This window comes from Silurus aristotelis (genome assembly GCF_946808225.1).
Source record: "Silurus aristotelis genome assembly, chromosome: 12".
NCBI lineage: Eukaryota > Metazoa > Chordata > Actinopteri > Siluriformes > Siluridae > Silurus > Silurus aristotelis.
In genome coordinates this window covers 28122592-28141365 of record NC_139585.1, presented here as the reverse complement: position 1 = coordinate 28141365, position 18774 = coordinate 28122592, and the positions used below count along the sequence as shown (strand labels likewise).

Here is an 18774-nt window from a genome sequence, read left to right as displayed (position 1 = left end):
GATTGAAAATGAAATGGGCTACAATCAGAATCACATCAAACGAAGCCTCACATTCCTGGAAAGTCTTTCTAATAACCAGGTCTAGGGTAAATATAGTCGGAGTAAAAAAAAAAAGTCAAAATTGCGAGAAAAAAACAACGTTAAACTTAAAAAAAATAAAAATTATATATATATATATATATATATATATATATATATATATATATATATATATATATATATATATATATATATATATGGCTTTCATATAATTCAGGCCAAAGAAAACGAAAGGCTGTAAAGGTTAGCTGGTTACGTTGTGGAAGGGGAAGGTTTGAACTGACCTCCTCAAACTGACATCTTTGGGAGAAACTTTTATACCTACCTACTGACTGAGCCCCAAACCTCCTTACCAAACATCAGTTCCTGACTAGTGTTCTTGTCATCGGAGTATGCGTGATGGTCCTTTTACCTTCAGCCGTGTAGGGTATATCGAAGCCGCTCTTGGACCTGAGGTGCTCCTCAAATGACGTTTGTGAACGTCGTGATAAACCATGATTTCCTTGTTCATCAAGTACACTGCCAAAGAATAACACATTCCCATCTTTCGATTTTGTAGGAGGTTCAATCTCTTGGTGGATTGAAGAACATCAAAGTTAGTCTTCCTGATTGGCGGGTCAGCGATGACACAGTGTTGCACTTGGCAACTGCTGAAGCTTTAATCACAGGTTTTTCCTTTTGGTACCGAATCAATTTTTTTTTCCAACGATATGCCTGAAGCCAAAATGTTCTGTTGTTGTCTCATAGGTAAGGAAGACGAGGAGCTGCTGCATGAGGTAGTTTACCATTACAAAGAGGCTATGAAGGATATGTATGAGAGGGCTCCAGGAATGTCGACCATCCATGGTAAAGATAAGGCATAGATTTGTTCTATAAAGTTCACAACAATTCTTTTTGCGTAATACTTCTGATGCTCCATAATAGGTGTGGACTGCTTAAAGCCAGGATCTTCAGAAGGCTACAGAATACCTTACGAACCATCAAGTGGAGGTTGTGGAGCTGCCATGAGGGCGATGTGTATTGGTCTAAGGTTTGAATCAATAATAAATTACTGCATACTGTGGACAAAAAAACATTTTTCATTAGAAAAAAAGAAAACCCAAATTCTTTTGCACCAGATACCCACGACCAGACCAGCTGTCCTCATTGGTCACTGTTGCTATCGAGACTGGAAGAATGACCCACACTCATCCAACTGGATTCCTTGGGGGTGTGGCTTCTGCATTGTTTGCAGCCTATGCCATTCAGCGACGTCCAATTACGACTTGGGGGATGGGCTTACTGAAGGAGGCTTGTCCAATTGCAGAGAAGTTTGTGAAGTCAGCCGGATACGCCGTTCATGAGACTGAAAGAGACTGGAAATACTTCACTAGCAAGTGGACAGAGTGAGATTCCTCGCCTAAAGGGTTTCAAATATTTAAACCAACATGATATAAATCAATGTCAATTCAAGAATTCTTACATTCTTTCATCAGGTATCTTGAGAAAAGGGGTTTGTCATCAGGAACTGGTCCAGCGATCTTTCCTGAGCCGTACGGACCTAAAGAACGTGACGAGGCATACAAAAGTTTCAGCTGGTCCGGATGGGGTGGTAGCAGTGGTCATGATGCCCCGATGATAGCGCTGGATGCCCTCCTGGGGGCGGGATCAAACTGGGAGGAGCTAATGAGCCGAGCAGGATTCCATGGAGGTCAGGAATTTCTCTTGTGCTCGACTATAGAATATATAGAAAATATATACATAGAATATGCATTTGTACTTATTTAACAGTTTTGCTTGATAAATGAATACAATCAAACATGATAAAATGGAAAATCAGATGGTTTAAAACCAGCTTTCAAGAAGGCATTTCGGGGGGAAAAATCCAGATGGGCAAAATACAATTTACAGTGTAAACATTTGCTAATAAGGGGGTAGCTTACTGGTTGAGGCATTAGAGTGAGGATTGGAAGGTCATAAGTAGTGCAATCCCAGGACCACCAAACTGCCACTGCTGGGCCCTTGAGCAAGGCCCTTAAAACTCAACTGCTCTGTTGTAAGTCGCTCTTGGTTGGGGGCATCTGCCGAAATGCCATAAATGTAAAGTGTAAATATACTAAACCCATAGACTGTCCAGTGTAGATGAGTTTCTTTTAGGTATGTGTGTGGAATCGTTACTTTACCAGAACGTTACTGCTAAGGTGGAACGTACATTTGTTTCTTCTTTTGGTTCCGTACAGGAGACAGCGACAGCACAGCGGTCATCGCGTGTTGCTGTTGGGGTCTGATGTACGGACTGGAGGGAGTGCCCAAGTGTAACTACGCCAACCTGGAGTACAGGGACCGGCTGGAGAAGAGCGCCAAGAAACTTTATGCTCTGTCACACTAAATTCACTACGTCATAATTTTGCATGCTTACTTTAATTCATTATTCTTTTAATTATAATAATGATAAAACACTGGTTCTAGAATAATAATAATTGACTGTTGCTTACTATGGAAAAATAGGGAATTGGTGAAGGTGCAATTAAATTTTGGAATCACACTAAGCTATTAGGATGCTATTAGGCTTTAACCAGGTTGTCTAAGCTTACGTTGTGCAAAGCCTATTAAACTCACTTGTCAAAAAATATTAGTGTTTGTGTCAATTATAAAATGCACAAAATCAGATCAACATAAAAAAAAATGGGACTCCTCTATACTGTAACAGCTGAACTTGCCAGTTTTCCAAGAAGAAAGGACACCAGCCATGACCTCGGAGAAGCAACTGCTGCCGCACATCGATCTAGGAAGGGTTATAAGGCCATCACAAAACTATTTTTAACTCACCAATATGCAGTGAAAAAATTTTTTTACAAATAAAGGCAAATCTTCCAAGTGTCCCAGAAAATTTAGTCGAACAGTTAAATAGTATGATTTAATATTGTATAATTGAGGGGAACCATGGCAGCTTTATTTTTATTATGATTTTTGGTACAATGCAGCATTCACTTTCGGTGCATGGTCTTCAATCAAGTGTGATTTTTATATTTATTTGGACTTGTTACAGGGGGTAGAAAGATGCAGGACACTTACGTATATAATAACAAATTGGCGAAATATTTTTGGTATTTCAGAAGATTCACAGTTATTATGTATAAATTACATACAGTGTTTTACACCAGTTAGGAAAATGTAAAAAAAAAAATACCCTGCACTAGTTTTTAGAGTAATAATTTCAGTTATCGTTTTATTTAGTGTGATTTAATTAAATTGATTAATTATTGTGTAAATGAGGGGAACCATTTCAACCTAATGTTTGGTACAACGCATCATTTACTTCCAATCAAGTGGGGGAAAAAATGAGTTCCGCACCGAACTACAGGATGTAGAAAGATGTATACAGATACTTGTGTATATAATAACAAACTAAATAAAATTAAAAATATCGATCTTTTTAGAAGCTATACAGTATAACACAATAAAATACAATACAAGACATACAGTGCATTACACCAGTTAGGATCAGACTTAATACTATATCATACAAATAGTACGTTTTATTGCAATTACAACAGTCTTTATAAGTTATATTCAAACTAAAACAATTAATTTGTAGTGATTTTGGACTTTCTGATCATTCCCTAGTTTCTTTCCCCCTCAGTGGCTTTTCATTTCAATGAACTTGAACTAATCCCAAAATAGCCACCAGCCACTTTCTCCTCTTCTTACAGCTGCTTATTTTAGTAAGACTAAAAATTCTCTCAGGAAAAAACACTCAAGAGCTTCTTTTTTTTTATTCTATCGGAAAAACAATTTTATTTCCGAAAGCGCCGTAACCAGGGTGGCAAAAATCACGGGAAAGCAACGCGCGTAGGAAAAAGTACAAGAAGGCCGCACCGGAGAAAAGTTTGGATCCACAGTGTCGCCTGCGCGAATTAACCGACCGGCGGCTCAACGAACCCGCGGAGGAATACAGGCATGACCCAGTGGGTTAGAAAGTGAGCAAAAACAAACAAAAAAAAAAATTAAACCGATGTGAGATGACTATAAATTTGATGCAAACAATATAGTGTAGTAATGAAAGTATGTGTACTATTATATTAGCATTTTGTACTTTTTACCAACTATTTCAGTATTTATTGGTAATTTAAGATTAATTTCTGTAATTTGACTTGTTTCAGTTCAAATCTATATAATACATGCTTATCAAATGTACTTTTATACTTTAAAAGTACATTAATAGCTTGGGTTATTATATATAAATATTATTTGTGGGCAGGTGCCACCCTTATAAAATGTTTCACCCCCAGTGGCCACCCCAAACTCTGACGTCACCGTTTTTTCTGCCTCTGAATATTATTGTTGATCTGTGATGGGCATCTAAATGCAGAACTGTTTATTTTTAGTATTTTAGTAGACCGTTTGTATTAATTACAGTCCAAATCCAGTCTCATAGTTCTTGAGTTGTTTAGTAACTTCATGGATCTTTAGCCTGGCCGTGTCAAATTGTCCATAGCTGCACAGAGTTATCTCCATTTAAGGTCTTAACCCAGAGGAAGGTGTTAGGATGAATCAGGCAGATCTAAGAAATAAGGATTATAAGGGATCCTTATAGTTACATTAAAGTTCAAGACATTGTACTGATGAGATCATGGTGCAAGTAGGGACGCTGGGAAGTAGGGGCTTATTAATAAAAAGGACCTTTTTTTTTACCTCGGATTCAAGCAAATAAAAGCAGAATCGCATAAGAAAGAATGACTTTAACGGTTGTCACTGACCCTGACCATGTTTTGAGCATGAAAACGTGTCTAATTTATCCATTATCCACATTATAGATCCATACATGGTCTAATCAAGTTATACCATAACATATAATTTGAGTCTCTGTTTGTCCGTCTGTCCAGTCCGGCTTCTCTCGAGCACTATAAGGCCGGCATGCTGCTGAGCGGAGTTGGAGATGCTCTGGGTTACAGGAATCAGCTCTGGGAATACAATGAGTCCGGCCCCAACATTCATCAGGTCTGTAATAGTTAAATAAAAGGAGTGGAAAAAGAATTAAATGATTAGTTTTTTTTGTTTATTGAGCCATGATTTCCCTCAGTGTACAATAAATTTAGCTTGCTAAGCAGTTATTTTATATATACACACACAAAAGATCATTCCTAAATGCAAACTAAATACAAAATACATGCACAGTGATCATGACAGCAGAAGTTCTGCATGGCCTGTAGATGACATGGTAAGAAGAAGCCCATTTCATGCACTTCCATGAACTAGCTTTATTTATTGATTTTGTTTTGTAGGAACTACAGGAGCTTGGAGGACTAAAGAACATCACTGTTGAACTTCCTGACTGGCCAGTGAGCGATGATACGGTCCTCCACCTGGCCACCGCTGAAGCTTTAGTCACAGGTTTGACTTTGAGGAAGGGTTGATTCCCTAAAAAAAATTAAATAATAAAATGAAAGTTCTGGTTTATACTTTTGCATGGAAGCCTGAGCGAAAATCAATCAATTATTACTGCCTTGTAGGAAAAGAAGGAGAGGACCTACTGCAGGAGGTGGCGTCTCGTTACGTGGAAGGTATGAAAGACATGGAGGGGAGGAAACCGGGACCTTCGAGCATCCTGGGTAAATGAGTAAAAGCTTCGCATAATTTTAGAGAAGCTGCCCGAGCATGGATGACCGCAGAACATTGTTAAAGAGAAACTACGGGTTTCTTCGTAGGTGTGTCTCAGTTAAGACCAGGGACTGAAGGGGGCTACCGAATAGCTTACAATCCAGAAGGTACAGGATGTGGCGCTGCCATGAGGTCCATGTGCATAGGATTGAGGTGAGGAAAGTCATTTCCCTAAAGAATGATGTAGAAAAATTGTGAAAAACACCTCAGCTAACACCATTTCATAACATCAGATACCCTCGACCGGAGCAGCTCGATTCTTTGGTCACCGTTGCCGTGGAGACTGGAAGGATGACCCACCCTCATCCGACCGGATTCCTCGGCGCTGTTGCTTCTGCGCTGTTCGCAGCGTACGCCGTCCAACGGCGTCCAATAAGCACCTGGGGATTGGGTCTAGTGAAGGAGGCGTGCCCAATAGTGAAAGAGCTCGCGAGATCGTCAGGATACGCCGTTCCTGAGACGGAGAGAGACTGGGGATACTTCACCGAGAAATGGGAATGGTGAGAATCCTGCGGCGACGTGATTACTATGTAGTTTTGTAAGAAATTCACGGTTCGGTACGTACCTCCAATCCTGGATTCAATTTCGGTACGTTATTGCTACTCAGTTACTAACAACATTGTGTAGCACAGCTGCTAAACATGTCAATCTTACTAGCTAGCTAAATGTAGCCAAAAAAACACATTTTCTTTCTCTCAGGTATCTTGAATTGAGGGGGTTGTTGTTAGGAACCGGTCCGGCGCTTTTTCCTGACCGATACGGACCGGCCGAACGGGACGAGGCGTATAAGAGTTTCAGCCTCTCCGGATGGGCGGGCCGAAGCGGTCACGACGCACCGATGATAGCCCTGGATGCGCTTCTGGCCGCGGGGTCAAACTGGGAGGAGTTATTGAGCCGTGCAGGTTTCCACGGAGGTCAGCAGCTTCATACGAAGTCGATTAAACGTGAACCGAATTCACTTCTTTAGGAGAAGAAGGAGGAGAAACTAGCACTCCATGTGAAGAATCTGTAGAGAGCTCTTTCTGGATCTACGGACCAGTTTTAATAGTGTGTAATAGATCTAGAATATCAAATTTATTTAGCTAGCAGGTTATACAGGCTGCCTATCAGGTTACGTTACACAAGTTAGCTACATTTAACTGTACCATTAATTTGGACGTCCTTGCTATGTGCCTTCAGATTTAGAAGGTCCTTATTCTTGGACTTCACGAATCTTCCTACTGTTTTTTTTTCCCAATGTAACATTAACGTTTGCTTTTGTCAGCCATAAGTGCGTGTCCCTTCTCGGTCAGTTTGTTCTTTTGGTTCTGTACAGGAGACAGCGACAGCACGGCGGTCATCGCGTGTTGCTGTTGGGGTCTGATGTACGGACTGGAGGGAGTGCCCAAGTGTAACTACGCCAACCTGGAGTACAGGGACCGGCTGGAGAATAGTGCCGAGAAACTTTACACATTATCCCACTGAAACCATCACAATCGAAACGGCTAATCGAGAAATGGTTGCCAGAGATTAGAAGAAAAATCTCAAGCGACTGAAAGGCGAAACAGTGTCTTAGATTAATTCTGAAATCTGCTCCACATCAATGTATGGTTTAGTGTCGATTTGGATCATCACATCGAAATCCAACCAGCTAGCTACATTAATTACCCACACGGCCTCTCAGAAAAAAATTAATATATATGAATAGATTAGAAATCCTTCATATTGGTAGCTAGCTAACTCCAACTAGTGAACGCTAAGCTAGCAAGTTACTATTGGTTGACTATTGTTGTAGATTCAAGCTGGCAAAATCGAATAACTACTAATGTTTTATATTAGTAATTTCTGGACTGTTGGTAATTATAAAGCTAAATCTAACACATTGCACATGATGTTTGTCTTAGTTTGCTCGAATGATAAATACGGCGGTGTAGGATCTTAATACAGGGTCCACTAGTATGACGTAAAAAATAAAGAAATGAATAAAATAAACAACTTTTCCACTGTTTTACGTTTTATTCTTCTATACTTTGGAAAATAGACATTTGGTAGGTTTTTCTGAGAACTTTAGTTGTCGTTCAGGGGGTTGTGAAGTAGACAAAAACAATAAAAATTATCTTCTTTTATTTTTATTTGTGTTTTTGAGGTAAACTTGTCTTTTTTTACAATAAGAACAAAGTAGAGATTTTTTTTTTTTTGAGAAATATTTTTGTTGAATTTTTATTTTGTATTATTTTTTTTTTTTTTTATATTCATTACATTATTTTATTATACATTTTTGTAGTATTGTTATTATTTTTGTAGTCGCGCCTACAGCCGGTATTACGGTTATCAGGCGCAGTAATGGCGGCCCCCTGCTCGCGCCGGTGGATCGGTTGCGTTTCAATCGACGCTGTTCTCCCTACAAAGTGCACTTAAGCGGGTATTGAAATGACAGGCTTCTAAGTCCTGCATATTGTACTTGACGGCGAATCGGGAGACATTTGGGACGCGCCCGGTGAGATTTCGTCTAGAGAAGATGCATGTTATAAGTAATAGTCAGAACTTAGGTAAAGGACACGATACACGATCAAATACCGAATAAAATATCGTGTATCGAAAAAATAACTCATAATAATTTTTTTTTAGACATTGTAATACCTCCATATGCTAAAAAAAAATAGCATGAAATAATTGAGCACAATATCTGTAAATGATTATTTTCTTTCTTTCTTAAGATCATTTCCTTATGCTGACCCTTTAACATTTCCCATGTGGCAACTACGGAGGCTGCTGGTCCGACATCATTTCCTGTCCGGGTGCCACAATCGGACAATCACCGACGTCACCCACCACAATTATGACGTCATAGTGGTGGGTGGTGGCCATGCTGGAACGGAGGCAGCCGCTGCGGCAACCAGGATCGGTGCCGAAACGCTTCTGGTGACGCAGAAGATCGGAACGATCGGTAGGTCATGGTGCATCCGATACGTAAGAAGACAGTGGAGGGCAGTGCAGTTCACCCCCAGACCTTTATTGGTGTCCGATTGCTATTACAGGTATCTCAAATCTTCTACCGTTTTGTTCCAGGGGCGCTGTCCTGTAACCCCTCACTGGGAGGAGTAGGAAAAGGTCAGCTGGTGAAGGAGGTGGATGCTCTGGATGGTCTGATGGGTCGAGCTGGCGACTACGCCGGCGTTCACTTCTCAATTCTCAATCGTAGTAAAGGACCTGCAGTGTGGGGCCCGAGGGCACAGCTAGACCGAAAACGCTACAAGGAGTTCATACAGGTATCGGGATGCCCCCCGGAGTAGGGATGTGCATCTCCATAACTATTACATACTATTTCTCTCCACAGTGTTGAACCAGGCCGGTAATTTCCGTGTGATATTTTTTCCCCCAGTCGGAGTTGCTCAGTACGCCCAATCTGACTGTAATCGAGGGATCTGTCGAGGATCTCATCGTGTCGCCGGCCAACCCGGGAAAACCAGGAAAACGCAGAGTGACCGGCGTTCGCATGGGTAAGGAGAGATAGTGGTTTTGTTCCTATTTCTTTGATGCATACCCGCCATCCGTTTGATGCATGCCCTCTGCGTTCGTCTTAGCCAATGGCGTTGGGGAAATCCTCGCCAGTTCCGTCGTCATCACCACCGGCACTTTCCTTTCCGGTTCCCTCTTTATGGGCCAGACCACCTCTCCGGGAGGGAGGATGGGCGAACCCCCGTCCTGCGCCAGTCTCTCCTACAGTCTGAGAGAAGTCCTCGGGTTAAAACTCGGCCGCCTGAGGACCGGGACGCCGCCACGGATCATTAAAGACACGATCGATTTCTCCCTCGCCGAACTTCACCTTCCAGACCCGCAGCCAACTCCGTTTAGCTTTGTCAACAAACGCACGCACTGCGAGGTGACGGCATCCGGCAGTAAAGTCGAGGTGAAAATTAATCCGGACGATGAAACATATTTCACATATACCTGTTATTTTGTTGGTTTGGTAGCCGGAGGATCAGCTCCCTTGTCACCTGACGTACACGACACCGGGTGTGGATAGAGTGGTGCGAGAGAGTTTGCATGTGAACTCGCACATACAGCAGGACACCAAAGGACCCAGGTACCCAATGCAGACATGGATATCATCGTTCTGGAAGGTTCCGTTAAAGGTCAAGTCAACGGTTCATTTCCTTTCCACAGGTACTGTCCGTCCATCGAGTCTCGGGTTCTGCGTTTCCCAGGGCGACAGCATCAGGTGTGGTTGGAACCGGAAGGCTTGACGTCTGACCTCGTGTACCCTCAGGGCTTGTCCATGACGATGACCCCCGAGCTGCAGCTTCGGCTCCTCAGGGAAATTCCTCCTCTGCATCGGGCGGAGATTAGAACACCAGGTAGGTGTCTTTATATTGGTAGAAATGAGCGTAAAATTCACTACTGGTTACAAATTTCATGCCCTATATATCAAGTGACACGGCTTCCTTGAGATTTGCGAGGTTCTCTGACCACAGTGTGGCTATTCGTGTAGGTTACGGGGTGCAGTATGACTTCGTTTGCCCCATGCAGCTCTTTCCATGGCTGCAGGTGAAGCGCGTTCAGGGGCTTTTCCTGGCAGGGCAGATTAATGGGACGACGGGCTACGAGGAAGCAGCAGCACAGGTACAACAGCACAGAATCCAGCAGCTCCATGGTGTGAATGTTCTTAAAACTTCTAGATTGTACTTACCTGCCATGCACCGTCCTGCTTGTCTCATATCAGGGTTTGTGGGCGGGTGTGAACGCCGGAAGGACCGCCCTCTCACTCCCGCCAATGTCCCTGTCTCGTACCGAGAGCTACATTGGCGTGATGATCGACGACCTGGTGAGTCGCGGAGTTACCGAACCGTATCGCATGTTCACCAGCCGCGCCGAGTTCAGGACTTCACTCCGGCCCGATAACGCCGACCTGCGCCTTACGCTCAGAGGTACCGTTTATTTCATCGTCTAGCATTTCTGATGTTAATTTTATAGCAATCATGCATGATTTAATATTTATCTAATCTTAAATATATATCAGTTGCATGAATGATATCTCTGATCACTTAAAATCCCCCATGAAACCAAACAAGACAAGCTGATTGGCATATCAAATTTAAATACGTTTTTTCTGGCCCCCTTCAGCCACTTTACAAAAATCTCATATCAGGAATGTTCTGGAACGCACTGCCTGCCTTCTTCTGCATACATGAGCACACTGATTAATAAAGAGAGAATGCCATCACTTACCCACACTTACCCAGGGTAAAAAAAATACAAAATCTAACTATTAAACCAGTATGTGCTTATTTATTTTGAGAAAACAGAATAAAGGGTCATATTTAAATAATAAAAAATAAATAAAAAGGGAGTAATTTTTAACTAATATACCAGTATGTGCTTATTTAGTTTGAGAAAAAATAAAGGGTCATATAAAATAATAATAATTTAATAATATACTAGTGTGTGCTTATTTAGTTTGAGAAATCATAATGGGTCATAAAAAAAAAATTATAATTTTTTATATATATATATATATATATATACGTATATATATATATATATATATATATATATACATATATATATATATATATATATATACATATATATATATATATATATATATATATATATACGTATATATATATATATATATATATATATATACATATATATATATATATATATATATATATATATACGTATATATATATATATATATATATATATATATATATATACATACATATATATATATATATACATACATATATATATATATATATATATATATATACATATATATATATATATATATATATATATATATATATATATATATATATATATATATATACGTATATATATATATATATATACGTATATATATATATATATATATATATATATATATATATATATATATATATATATACTAGTAAATGCTTATTTAATCTGAGAAAACAGGTATGGTTTAAAAAAAAAAAGTACATTTTTAAACCATAAAAATAAGTTTTTTAAAAAAGAAAAATTTTCAAGTCAGAATAAAGCATCAGATTAAAATAAATAAATAAATGTAAATAATAGACCTCTATATGCTCATTTAGTTTTAAAACAATGTCTCTTTATTCAATTGTGAAAACAAATTCATGTGCAGCAGTACAATATTCCGGTTTTATCCAGGTTTCGAAGAGGTGGGTTGCGTGTCGTCACAGCGCTACAGCGAGGCTTCGCGAACGAGCTGTGCTCTGAGCGAAGCTCTCGTCACCCTTCGCTCAGTCACGTTGTCTTCTCCTCGCTGGAGAGAGAAACCGCGAGGCGTCGGGATCAGCGAGGCGAAAAGCACGCTCGTCAGGTAAACCGGTGCGGCGCTTGATGGAAAGAATCATTATTAAAGCTTTCTATTTTATACTGTTACTACATCTTTTTCAGCGGAGAGGAGATGCTGCAGCATAAAGAGGTCTCGTTTGAAATGCTGGCCTCCATCTTTCCTGAAATTTTAGCACCATACCTCGAATTTTCCCAGCGGATTAAAATCGAAGGCGAGTATTTATTGAAATGAATTGAAGACCGGGTGCCTGTAATGTGTAAGCAATTCATGTGTGGTACTTGCAATGACCGATTTCCTGTTTTTATTTCCCGAGGGAAAAGATTCATCCGTGTTTCCTCCGCCACCATGCTTCAGACCTTATATGCTATATTTATACGCGTCTGCTTTTTGATCTGCTTTTCCCTACATGTTAGCGGTGTACCGTCCACACTGCGAGAATCAGAAGAAAGAGATGGTGAGGATCCAGGAGGAAGAAAGTCTTACGCTTCCTCCGGACATCGACTACCTCTCGCTTCCCGTGTCTCTCTCTGACGAGGTGCGGGAGGTGCTGGATCGAGCGCGGCCTGACACCGTGAGTGCACACACGTTCAAATACATTCGTTTCCGATTTTCCCATCGCCGCCCGCGATTTAGTTTTGAGCTCGTCAGCTATTCTGTCTTCCATGCCCTGGTTTTTCAGCTGGGAGCGGCAACCCGTCTGCCAGGCGTCACTCCGGCTGCCGTCGTCCACCTGCTTAACTACGTCACCAAGACGGAGCGCAAAAGGGAGCGAGCAAGAGAAAGTGGACGTAGAGACACGAACTGACAGTAAAGGAATTAAAAAAACTTTTTTTTTAGTCATTTAAATGCAAAAAATTAAAAATAAAAAATATTTATTTTAATGCAAAAAAAAGAAAATGTATGTGAATGCTAACAAAAATGTTTTTATTAAATAAAAGAAATGTCAAAATACACAAAATATTTTTGTACATCAAACAAAAAAAGCAATACATTAATTTCATCCTCAAAAAAAGTAATTTAAATGCAAAAAAAAATATTTGAATGCTAAAAAAAAAGTTTTTAATAAATAAAAAAGTGAAAATAATACACAAATTAAAAGATTTTTGTACATGAAACAAAAAAAAGCAATAAATTAATCCGCAGTTTTAATGCTGAACCATATCAGCACTAATAATAAATAGTATTTCTCCTCCGCTTTCTCGTTCCCTACCCACGGTCTAGTTCTTCCGCCCCTCTGGTGAAGAACCCGAACGGAAACTTCCACTCGGGCCGCGGTTCGGCTCGGGGAGGTTCTGGGTAAACGGTAGCGTCGGAGAAAATCACCTCAGTGCTCAGAGGAAGACGGGAAAAGACGGGACACTGGAACAAGAGTCACGTTTGGGATTATAACACGTCACGCCCACCCACACAGACACGTTCTCTGAATTCCACACGTGCCTCACCTTCAGGATTTTGCAGCTGAAGATGTATTTGGCACCCAGGATGTGATTCTGAGGCAGAGCCAACGTTCCGGTCCGAGCCCAGAGAATCCTCAGTGATAGGGAGACGGGTACCAGACATCCTGTCTCGCACGCCTCGTCCTGTAAAGTGCAGGAGCAGGAAAACGCTATACAACGCTTTTGATAGGTTAAGGTTGCTATAGTAACATTTAATTCACTGAGATATGGCAACAATGTATATCGAATTATTACTATACTGCTTCGTATGTATCTTTAATGTATAGTAGGCTATGATCGAGATGCAAATCACGTCGGCCTATGGTTTTCCATATTTGAATGGGGTTCTAATGGTTCATATGAGGTTTTCTTTTAATAGTTAGTGTTTGTGTAAGGAGTCTCTGTTATCAGTTCTTTCGTCTAAAACCTTCTTTGCATCAGTTGCACATGAGACAAAAAAAACACGCCCTAAAAAAAACGATTATTATAATAAATAAAACGAACCAACGAACAAACAGAACAAAACCAATAAAATGGAAATAAAATGAGAAAAAAAACAAGAAAAAAAACACATTACCGGAGAAGTTTCCGGACATTTTTGCACGACGACCCGGCTCCGCTGCGGCCGCGATCCCGCCGTCATGGCGACTGTATCTGGGGTCGCCGTGCCACGAAGGACGCTGTAGATCCGAGCTCTCAGTGACGCACAGTGGTCCGGCGTCGACCTACAAAAAGATCTCGCTGTAAATAAATGATTTTTTTTTTTGCGTATCATAGAGCCAATTATGTTGCAGCACTGTAAAATTTAATTTTGCATGGTCAATACCTGAAGGTGCAGCCGGTGAAGGTGTTGTGGGCGAAGGGAACGGGGGCTCGGTTGGCGAGGTCGGAGTCGCATTCTCCTCCGACGGAAAGCCCAGGGATCGTCAGCTAATGCTCAGTTAAAGTGTATATCAAGCTAAACAGTAATTATACAATATTCTGCCATATCTGAGGCACTTTTCTTTTCTCGTCGACATGGGGGAATAAATACACACAAAAAAAACGTGTTTGTTATTCCTTTCGGAAAGCAACTGTGGCAAAAAAGAAACGTTGCGCTTGAAGTAAACACCGATTTGACAATATCAAACCTACTGACAGGGTAGGTCATGTGTAGGAACCCCCTGATCCAAAAACGTCCTATACAGTTGTATGCTTGAAATCTATGGCAAAAAAAAGCCAGATGTTCCATAATTTTTGTCCATATAATACATTAGACAGCAGGTTCTAGAAATTGAGGTGTTGAAAGCAAGAAAAATGGGCAAACGTACAAATCTCAGTGACAGGAACCAAATTGTGATATCTAGTTGACTGGGTCAGCTTCAAAAACATCAGGTCTTGTAGTAGCTACACAATGATTTCCTAGCAAAGGTGCTCCAAAGAAGGACGACCAGCAAACCCGCAACAGGATTGCGGGCATTTGGGGCGGGTGGGTGTGTTCAAATTGTTTCTGCTGGACAGACAATTCTGGTCAATGTAAGACAACTTGCTCAAGGATCTCCTGCCAACGTCCTGCCAAGAGATTGTGTTATGGATCAGAGCTGGTTTGGTGGCACAAGGAAGACCTACAGACGCAACCACTTGTCTGATCTAGTTTAATCTAGTATCATGTGCTGTCGTTAAAAAAAAAAAAAGGAAGATCACTCGGATCTGTCGACACAAAAGAAAAAAAGAGAAAACTAAAATGAAAGGATACAGGCCCAAGTTTTCCACCAAACCAGCCAATCACTGGAGTCCCGACCTCCAAACCGACCATTGGCACTTCTGGAGGCGATAATGAGGGCGTGGCCAACTGTAACCCAGTTCATTAATTTACTTCTGACTAATTTCCAGATTATGCACTAACATCAACTGTGACACCACAGAGCCGTTCCTATACTCCGTGCATTTCACACACAGTCCTCTAGTGGTGCCCTACCTGAATCAGGTAGCCTGAAGTGGCTACAGAAACCACCACTATCGTAGAGTCTCTTTTTTTTGCCGCAGCTGTACCTTGAAAAGTCCGTCTCGGAGATGGTCTTGGAAAAATAAAAGGCGTATCTGCGACCAAATTGATTTCTTTAAAAAGGCTATTAGATCCACGTTATTGGACGCCTGCTGGATGGCCCTGAAATCGGCAACTCGCAATCTGATTGGTTAAAGCGACGTTGTTACGGATTTGAAGGGGAAAGGGCGCTTGTCGGTTAGATATTCGCCTTTTGCTGTTCTTATAGTCGTACTTTTACTAGCTTGTATTATACACTGAAAAGAAACAGAACAGTGGACGCGTCCAAACCTGAAACTGCACAGCGTGTTCCTGCAGTATCTGCGTGCCGAAACTAGCGTTCGTCACGCTGCCGTTCACCGTCGCAGATGTGATTTCTCCTGTGCTACTGTACGTGATCACGTATTCCACCTGAATGCGAAGAAATGGAAAGGAAGTATGTCAAAACCAAGCAAGTACTCTTGTCTTTTCCTCACGATTCCTCAGCGTATCTCTTACATACTTCAGATCCTTGAAACTACATAGCTGGTATTGGCAAAACTCCAAACACTGACCTTTGTCACAACGTTCATACAGGACGTTTCATGCTCGGTGAGTTCAGGCTGGTTGGCCAATGGGATTATGGGAATCTACAGTTTTGGGCAATGGATGTGCGTAGATGTTTACAGATATGCATCATTATAAATAAATCATTGTACGGACCAAATTTGGCGAACGAATGCAAACGAAATTACCGTCATCTTCGAAACGTCTTTGTCTGACGGACGGGGAACCTGTAACGTTGGAGATTTGATATCAGGCGAATATGCTCTACGATGGATATAAAAAAATTGGCAAGTTTGCTACAAGATCTTTAAAACATTCTCGGACGTCTTCCACGCACTTACCCTCAGAAGACCGAATCCTGTGAAATACGAAGGAAAACTCAGGCTGCTGTCTCTTCTGCACGACTGAGCGCTCACAACTCGCGAACACGTCAACGAGCCTGAGCGCAGGAACTCTTAAAAAAAAAAATCATACAAAATTTTTTGAAAATAAATACTAAATCAGACTTTTTCAAATCATCAGATTGTAATTTGACGAAGCGGACAGTAACGTACTTGCGGGATTGCGCTCGACACAAGTGGAAGACCCCATGCCCGATGACGGCTGTCTGAGCACGCTCACTACAGATGTGGTGTTGTAGTAGGTCAGAATGACATCACCTACCTGCAACAGAGAGACTTTAAAAAGTTAATGCTGCATCATTCCAAAGACAAAATGTCGTTCCTGATCATTTTATGGTTTCCATTGTAACATTGTTTTACGCTCATGTAGCTGGACATCATGAAGTCATACATTCGTTCATTAATTTAATTTAATCAATAATTGCTGCTATTTTTATGAAATCACTTATTCGTAATACCCCTGATTTTACTCCAGTGTTGCTGTAACTATACTGTACTACACTCTATGGTTAGGATATTCAACTTTTACTAAATTATTATTTAGTGATGGGCCATCATGATCAGAAACCGCACTGGTCGGAGCTCGCAAACCGCATCTGTAGCAAACTGCACAATATATGCGTGTGGATTTAATAGCTGACAAAGAAGAAAGACATTTATTTGTTAACAAATCTACTTTTAAACAGATGTCGCAGCACTGATGGTTGAAATGCTGTAATTATTGGCAAAAATCCATACCGATAGTTTTTCCGGGTTGCGTTATACAGCAGGAAAGCGGCCTCTAGAGGCGACTCACAGATGCCACATGCTGCTTATTTAAAGTGTTTTTTTTTTTTTTCATGTCTTCCATCACCGCATCCATAAACCTCCTCTCTGGTCTTCCTTTCCTCCTTCCTGGTGGCTCCATCCTCTGCATTTTTCTATTGATATCCCCTTATGTCCCTCCTCTGCACATGTCCAAACCATCTCAATCTCGCCTCCCTCATCTTGTCTCCAAAACGTCCTACATGGCCTGTCCCGCTAATAAACTTATTTCTAATCCTGTCCATCGTCGTCACTCCCACCGGAAACCTCAACATCTTCAGCTCTGCTACCTCCAGCTCCACCCCCTGTCTTTTACTCAACACCACTGTCTCTAAACCATACAACATCTCAGGTCTCACCACAGTCCTATAAATTTTCCCTTTCACTCTCACAGATACTCTTCTATCACAAATCACTCCTGCTATCACTCTTCTCCACCCACTCCACCCTGCCTGCACTCTTTTCTTCACTTCTCTAACACACTCTCTATTACTTTACACTGTTGACCCCCTGGTACCTGAACTCCACCACCTTCTGCACCTCTTCCGTCCTTCTCTATAATTCTCAATCAACATTCTCAAATAAAAAAGCAAACAATGCATCTGTGGTGCTCTTCCTAAGCATGAATCCATACTGCTGCTCACAGATGGTCACCTCTTCTCTCAGCCTGGCTTCCACTACTCTTTTCCATAACTTCATGGTGATCTGATCAACTTAATTCCCCTGTAGTTACTGCAGATCTGCACATCTCCCTTATGCTTAAAGATCGGTACCAGCACACTGCTTCCAAAATAAAAAACAACCTGGTTAAAAACTCCACTGCCATCTCTCCTAAACATCTTCACACTTCTACTGGTACTTCTACTTACTCCTTTTTCATTTTGTCTTCTAAACACACTACATATCTACCTCCACCCTCCTCCACTTCTACTTTTCCTCCTGTCTCTGTAGACGTCTTCTTCTTCGGCCAACAGTAGCCCAGGTTAATACGATAATGAAGTTAATACGATGCTTCTGCTAGAGATGATGTATGTGGGCAGTGCAGTTGTGGCTACAGTGACAGGAGACTTGTTGAATTGTGTTTATCGTTTTGTTGTTGTAGTTGTTTCAGTAATGGCATTCATTCTCACTGGATGAGATTCCTCTTACTATGCCCTGTTGTTACTATTCCCTCTTATCTAAAATTACCAACCTTATACACACTCGAATTCTGAGTACTGGTGACCCCTGCTGGTGAGAAGTGAGGAGATAAGATGGAGAAAGGCCCTTCAGAGGCAGCAGGTGCAATCTGTGTTGTGCTCTCTGGACCTGGGGGGGGGACGGGGACATAAGAGATAATAGATATATTTATAAAGACACACAAATGTTGAATAAAGAGCTGAGAGAATATTTATATAAAAGTGCAGTTTAAAATTGTTCACAGTAATATACATTGGAGTGCACAAGAAGTATCCTACTGTAGAAGTATTGTGTGCATTTTATACTTTATGATGCTTTGCATGTTTTGCATATGTCATATTGAATACTTGATATATTATCTGTTGTATACTTTACTTATAGTGTACTGTATTATTTATGCATTGTGTATTGTAT

General features: G+C 40.9%; 5 protein-coding genes across 8 annotated transcripts in view; 3 read left to right on the top strand and 2 right to left on the bottom strand.

The window, feature by feature from the left end:
- LOC310734749 (ADP-ribosylhydrolase ARH1-like) overlaps positions 1-2492 on the top strand; it is a 69269-nt gene extending 66777 nt beyond the window's left edge. For both annotated transcript variants that reach the window (XM_083557163.1, XM_083557162.1), the window contains 6 exons: positions 599-707; positions 787-885; positions 964-1069; positions 1158-1424; positions 1515-1729; positions 2259-2492. In XM_083557163.1, the coding sequence (XP_083413289.1) occupies positions 599-707; positions 787-885; positions 964-1069; positions 1158-1424; positions 1515-1729; positions 2259-2407 (945 nt within the window). In that variant the 3' untranslated portion in view covers positions 2408-2492. The remainder of the gene's footprint in view (positions 1-598; positions 708-786; positions 886-963; positions 1070-1157; positions 1425-1514; positions 1730-2258) is intronic.
- LOC310734717 (double C2-like domain-containing protein alpha) overlaps positions 1-18774 on the bottom strand; it is a 98757-nt gene that overhangs the window by 64921 nt on the left and 15062 nt on the right. The gene's annotated exons all lie outside the window — the stretch shown is intronic.
- LOC310734751 (ADP-ribosylhydrolase ARH1-like) lies at positions 3581-7650 on the top strand. Its single transcript, XM_083557169.1, has 8 exons — positions 3581-3986; positions 4905-5019; positions 5304-5412; positions 5532-5630; positions 5727-5832; positions 5913-6179; positions 6379-6593; positions 6995-7650. The coding sequence occupies exons 1-8, from the start codon at positions 3979-3981 to the stop codon at positions 7141-7143; spliced, it is 1068 nt and encodes a 355-aa protein (XP_083413295.1). The 5' UTR covers positions 3581-3978; the 3' UTR covers positions 7144-7650.
- On the top strand, positions 7963-12929 carry mto1 (mitochondrial tRNA translation optimization 1). 2 transcript variants are annotated; one of them, XM_083557109.1, is made up of 13 exons: positions 7963-8155; positions 8376-8605; positions 8728-8927; positions 9041-9158; positions 9243-9541; positions 9633-9745; positions 9826-10016; positions 10151-10281; positions 10382-10586; positions 11824-11995; positions 12073-12182; positions 12385-12542; positions 12651-12929. In XM_083557109.1, the coding sequence occupies exons 2-13, from the start codon at positions 8410-8412 to the stop codon at positions 12774-12776; spliced, it is 2019 nt and encodes a 672-aa protein (XP_083413235.1). In that variant the 5' UTR covers positions 7963-8155; positions 8376-8409; the 3' UTR covers positions 12777-12929. The 2 variants fall into 2 exon arrangements, with proteins under 2 accessions (XP_083413235.1, XP_083413234.1); XM_083557108.1 differs by having other exon boundaries at positions 7963-8207.
- Positions 11743-18774, bottom strand: part of LOC310734724 (tectonic-3-like) — a 10268-nt gene continuing 3236 nt past the window's right edge. The window contains exons 4-14 of one of the 2 annotated variants that reach the window (XM_083557123.1): positions 18370-18489; positions 16531-16635; positions 16318-16430; positions 16165-16203; positions 15985-16059; positions 15722-15841; positions 15143-15238; positions 14234-14337; positions 13985-14132; positions 13414-13551; positions 11743-13330 (exon numbers count right to left, since the gene is read on the bottom strand). In XM_083557123.1, the coding sequence (XP_083413249.1) occupies positions 13178-13330; positions 13414-13551; positions 13985-14132; positions 14234-14337; positions 15143-15238; positions 15722-15841; positions 15985-16059; positions 16165-16203; positions 16318-16430; positions 16531-16635; positions 18370-18489 (1211 nt within the window). In that variant the 3' untranslated portion in view covers positions 11743-13177. Of the gene's footprint in view, positions 13331-13413; positions 13552-13984; positions 14133-14233; positions 14338-15142; positions 15239-15721; positions 15842-15984; positions 16060-16164; positions 16204-16317; positions 16431-16530; positions 16640-18369; positions 18490-18774 lie in introns of both variants that reach the window. The other variant, XM_083557122.1, reaches the window with a different exon arrangement.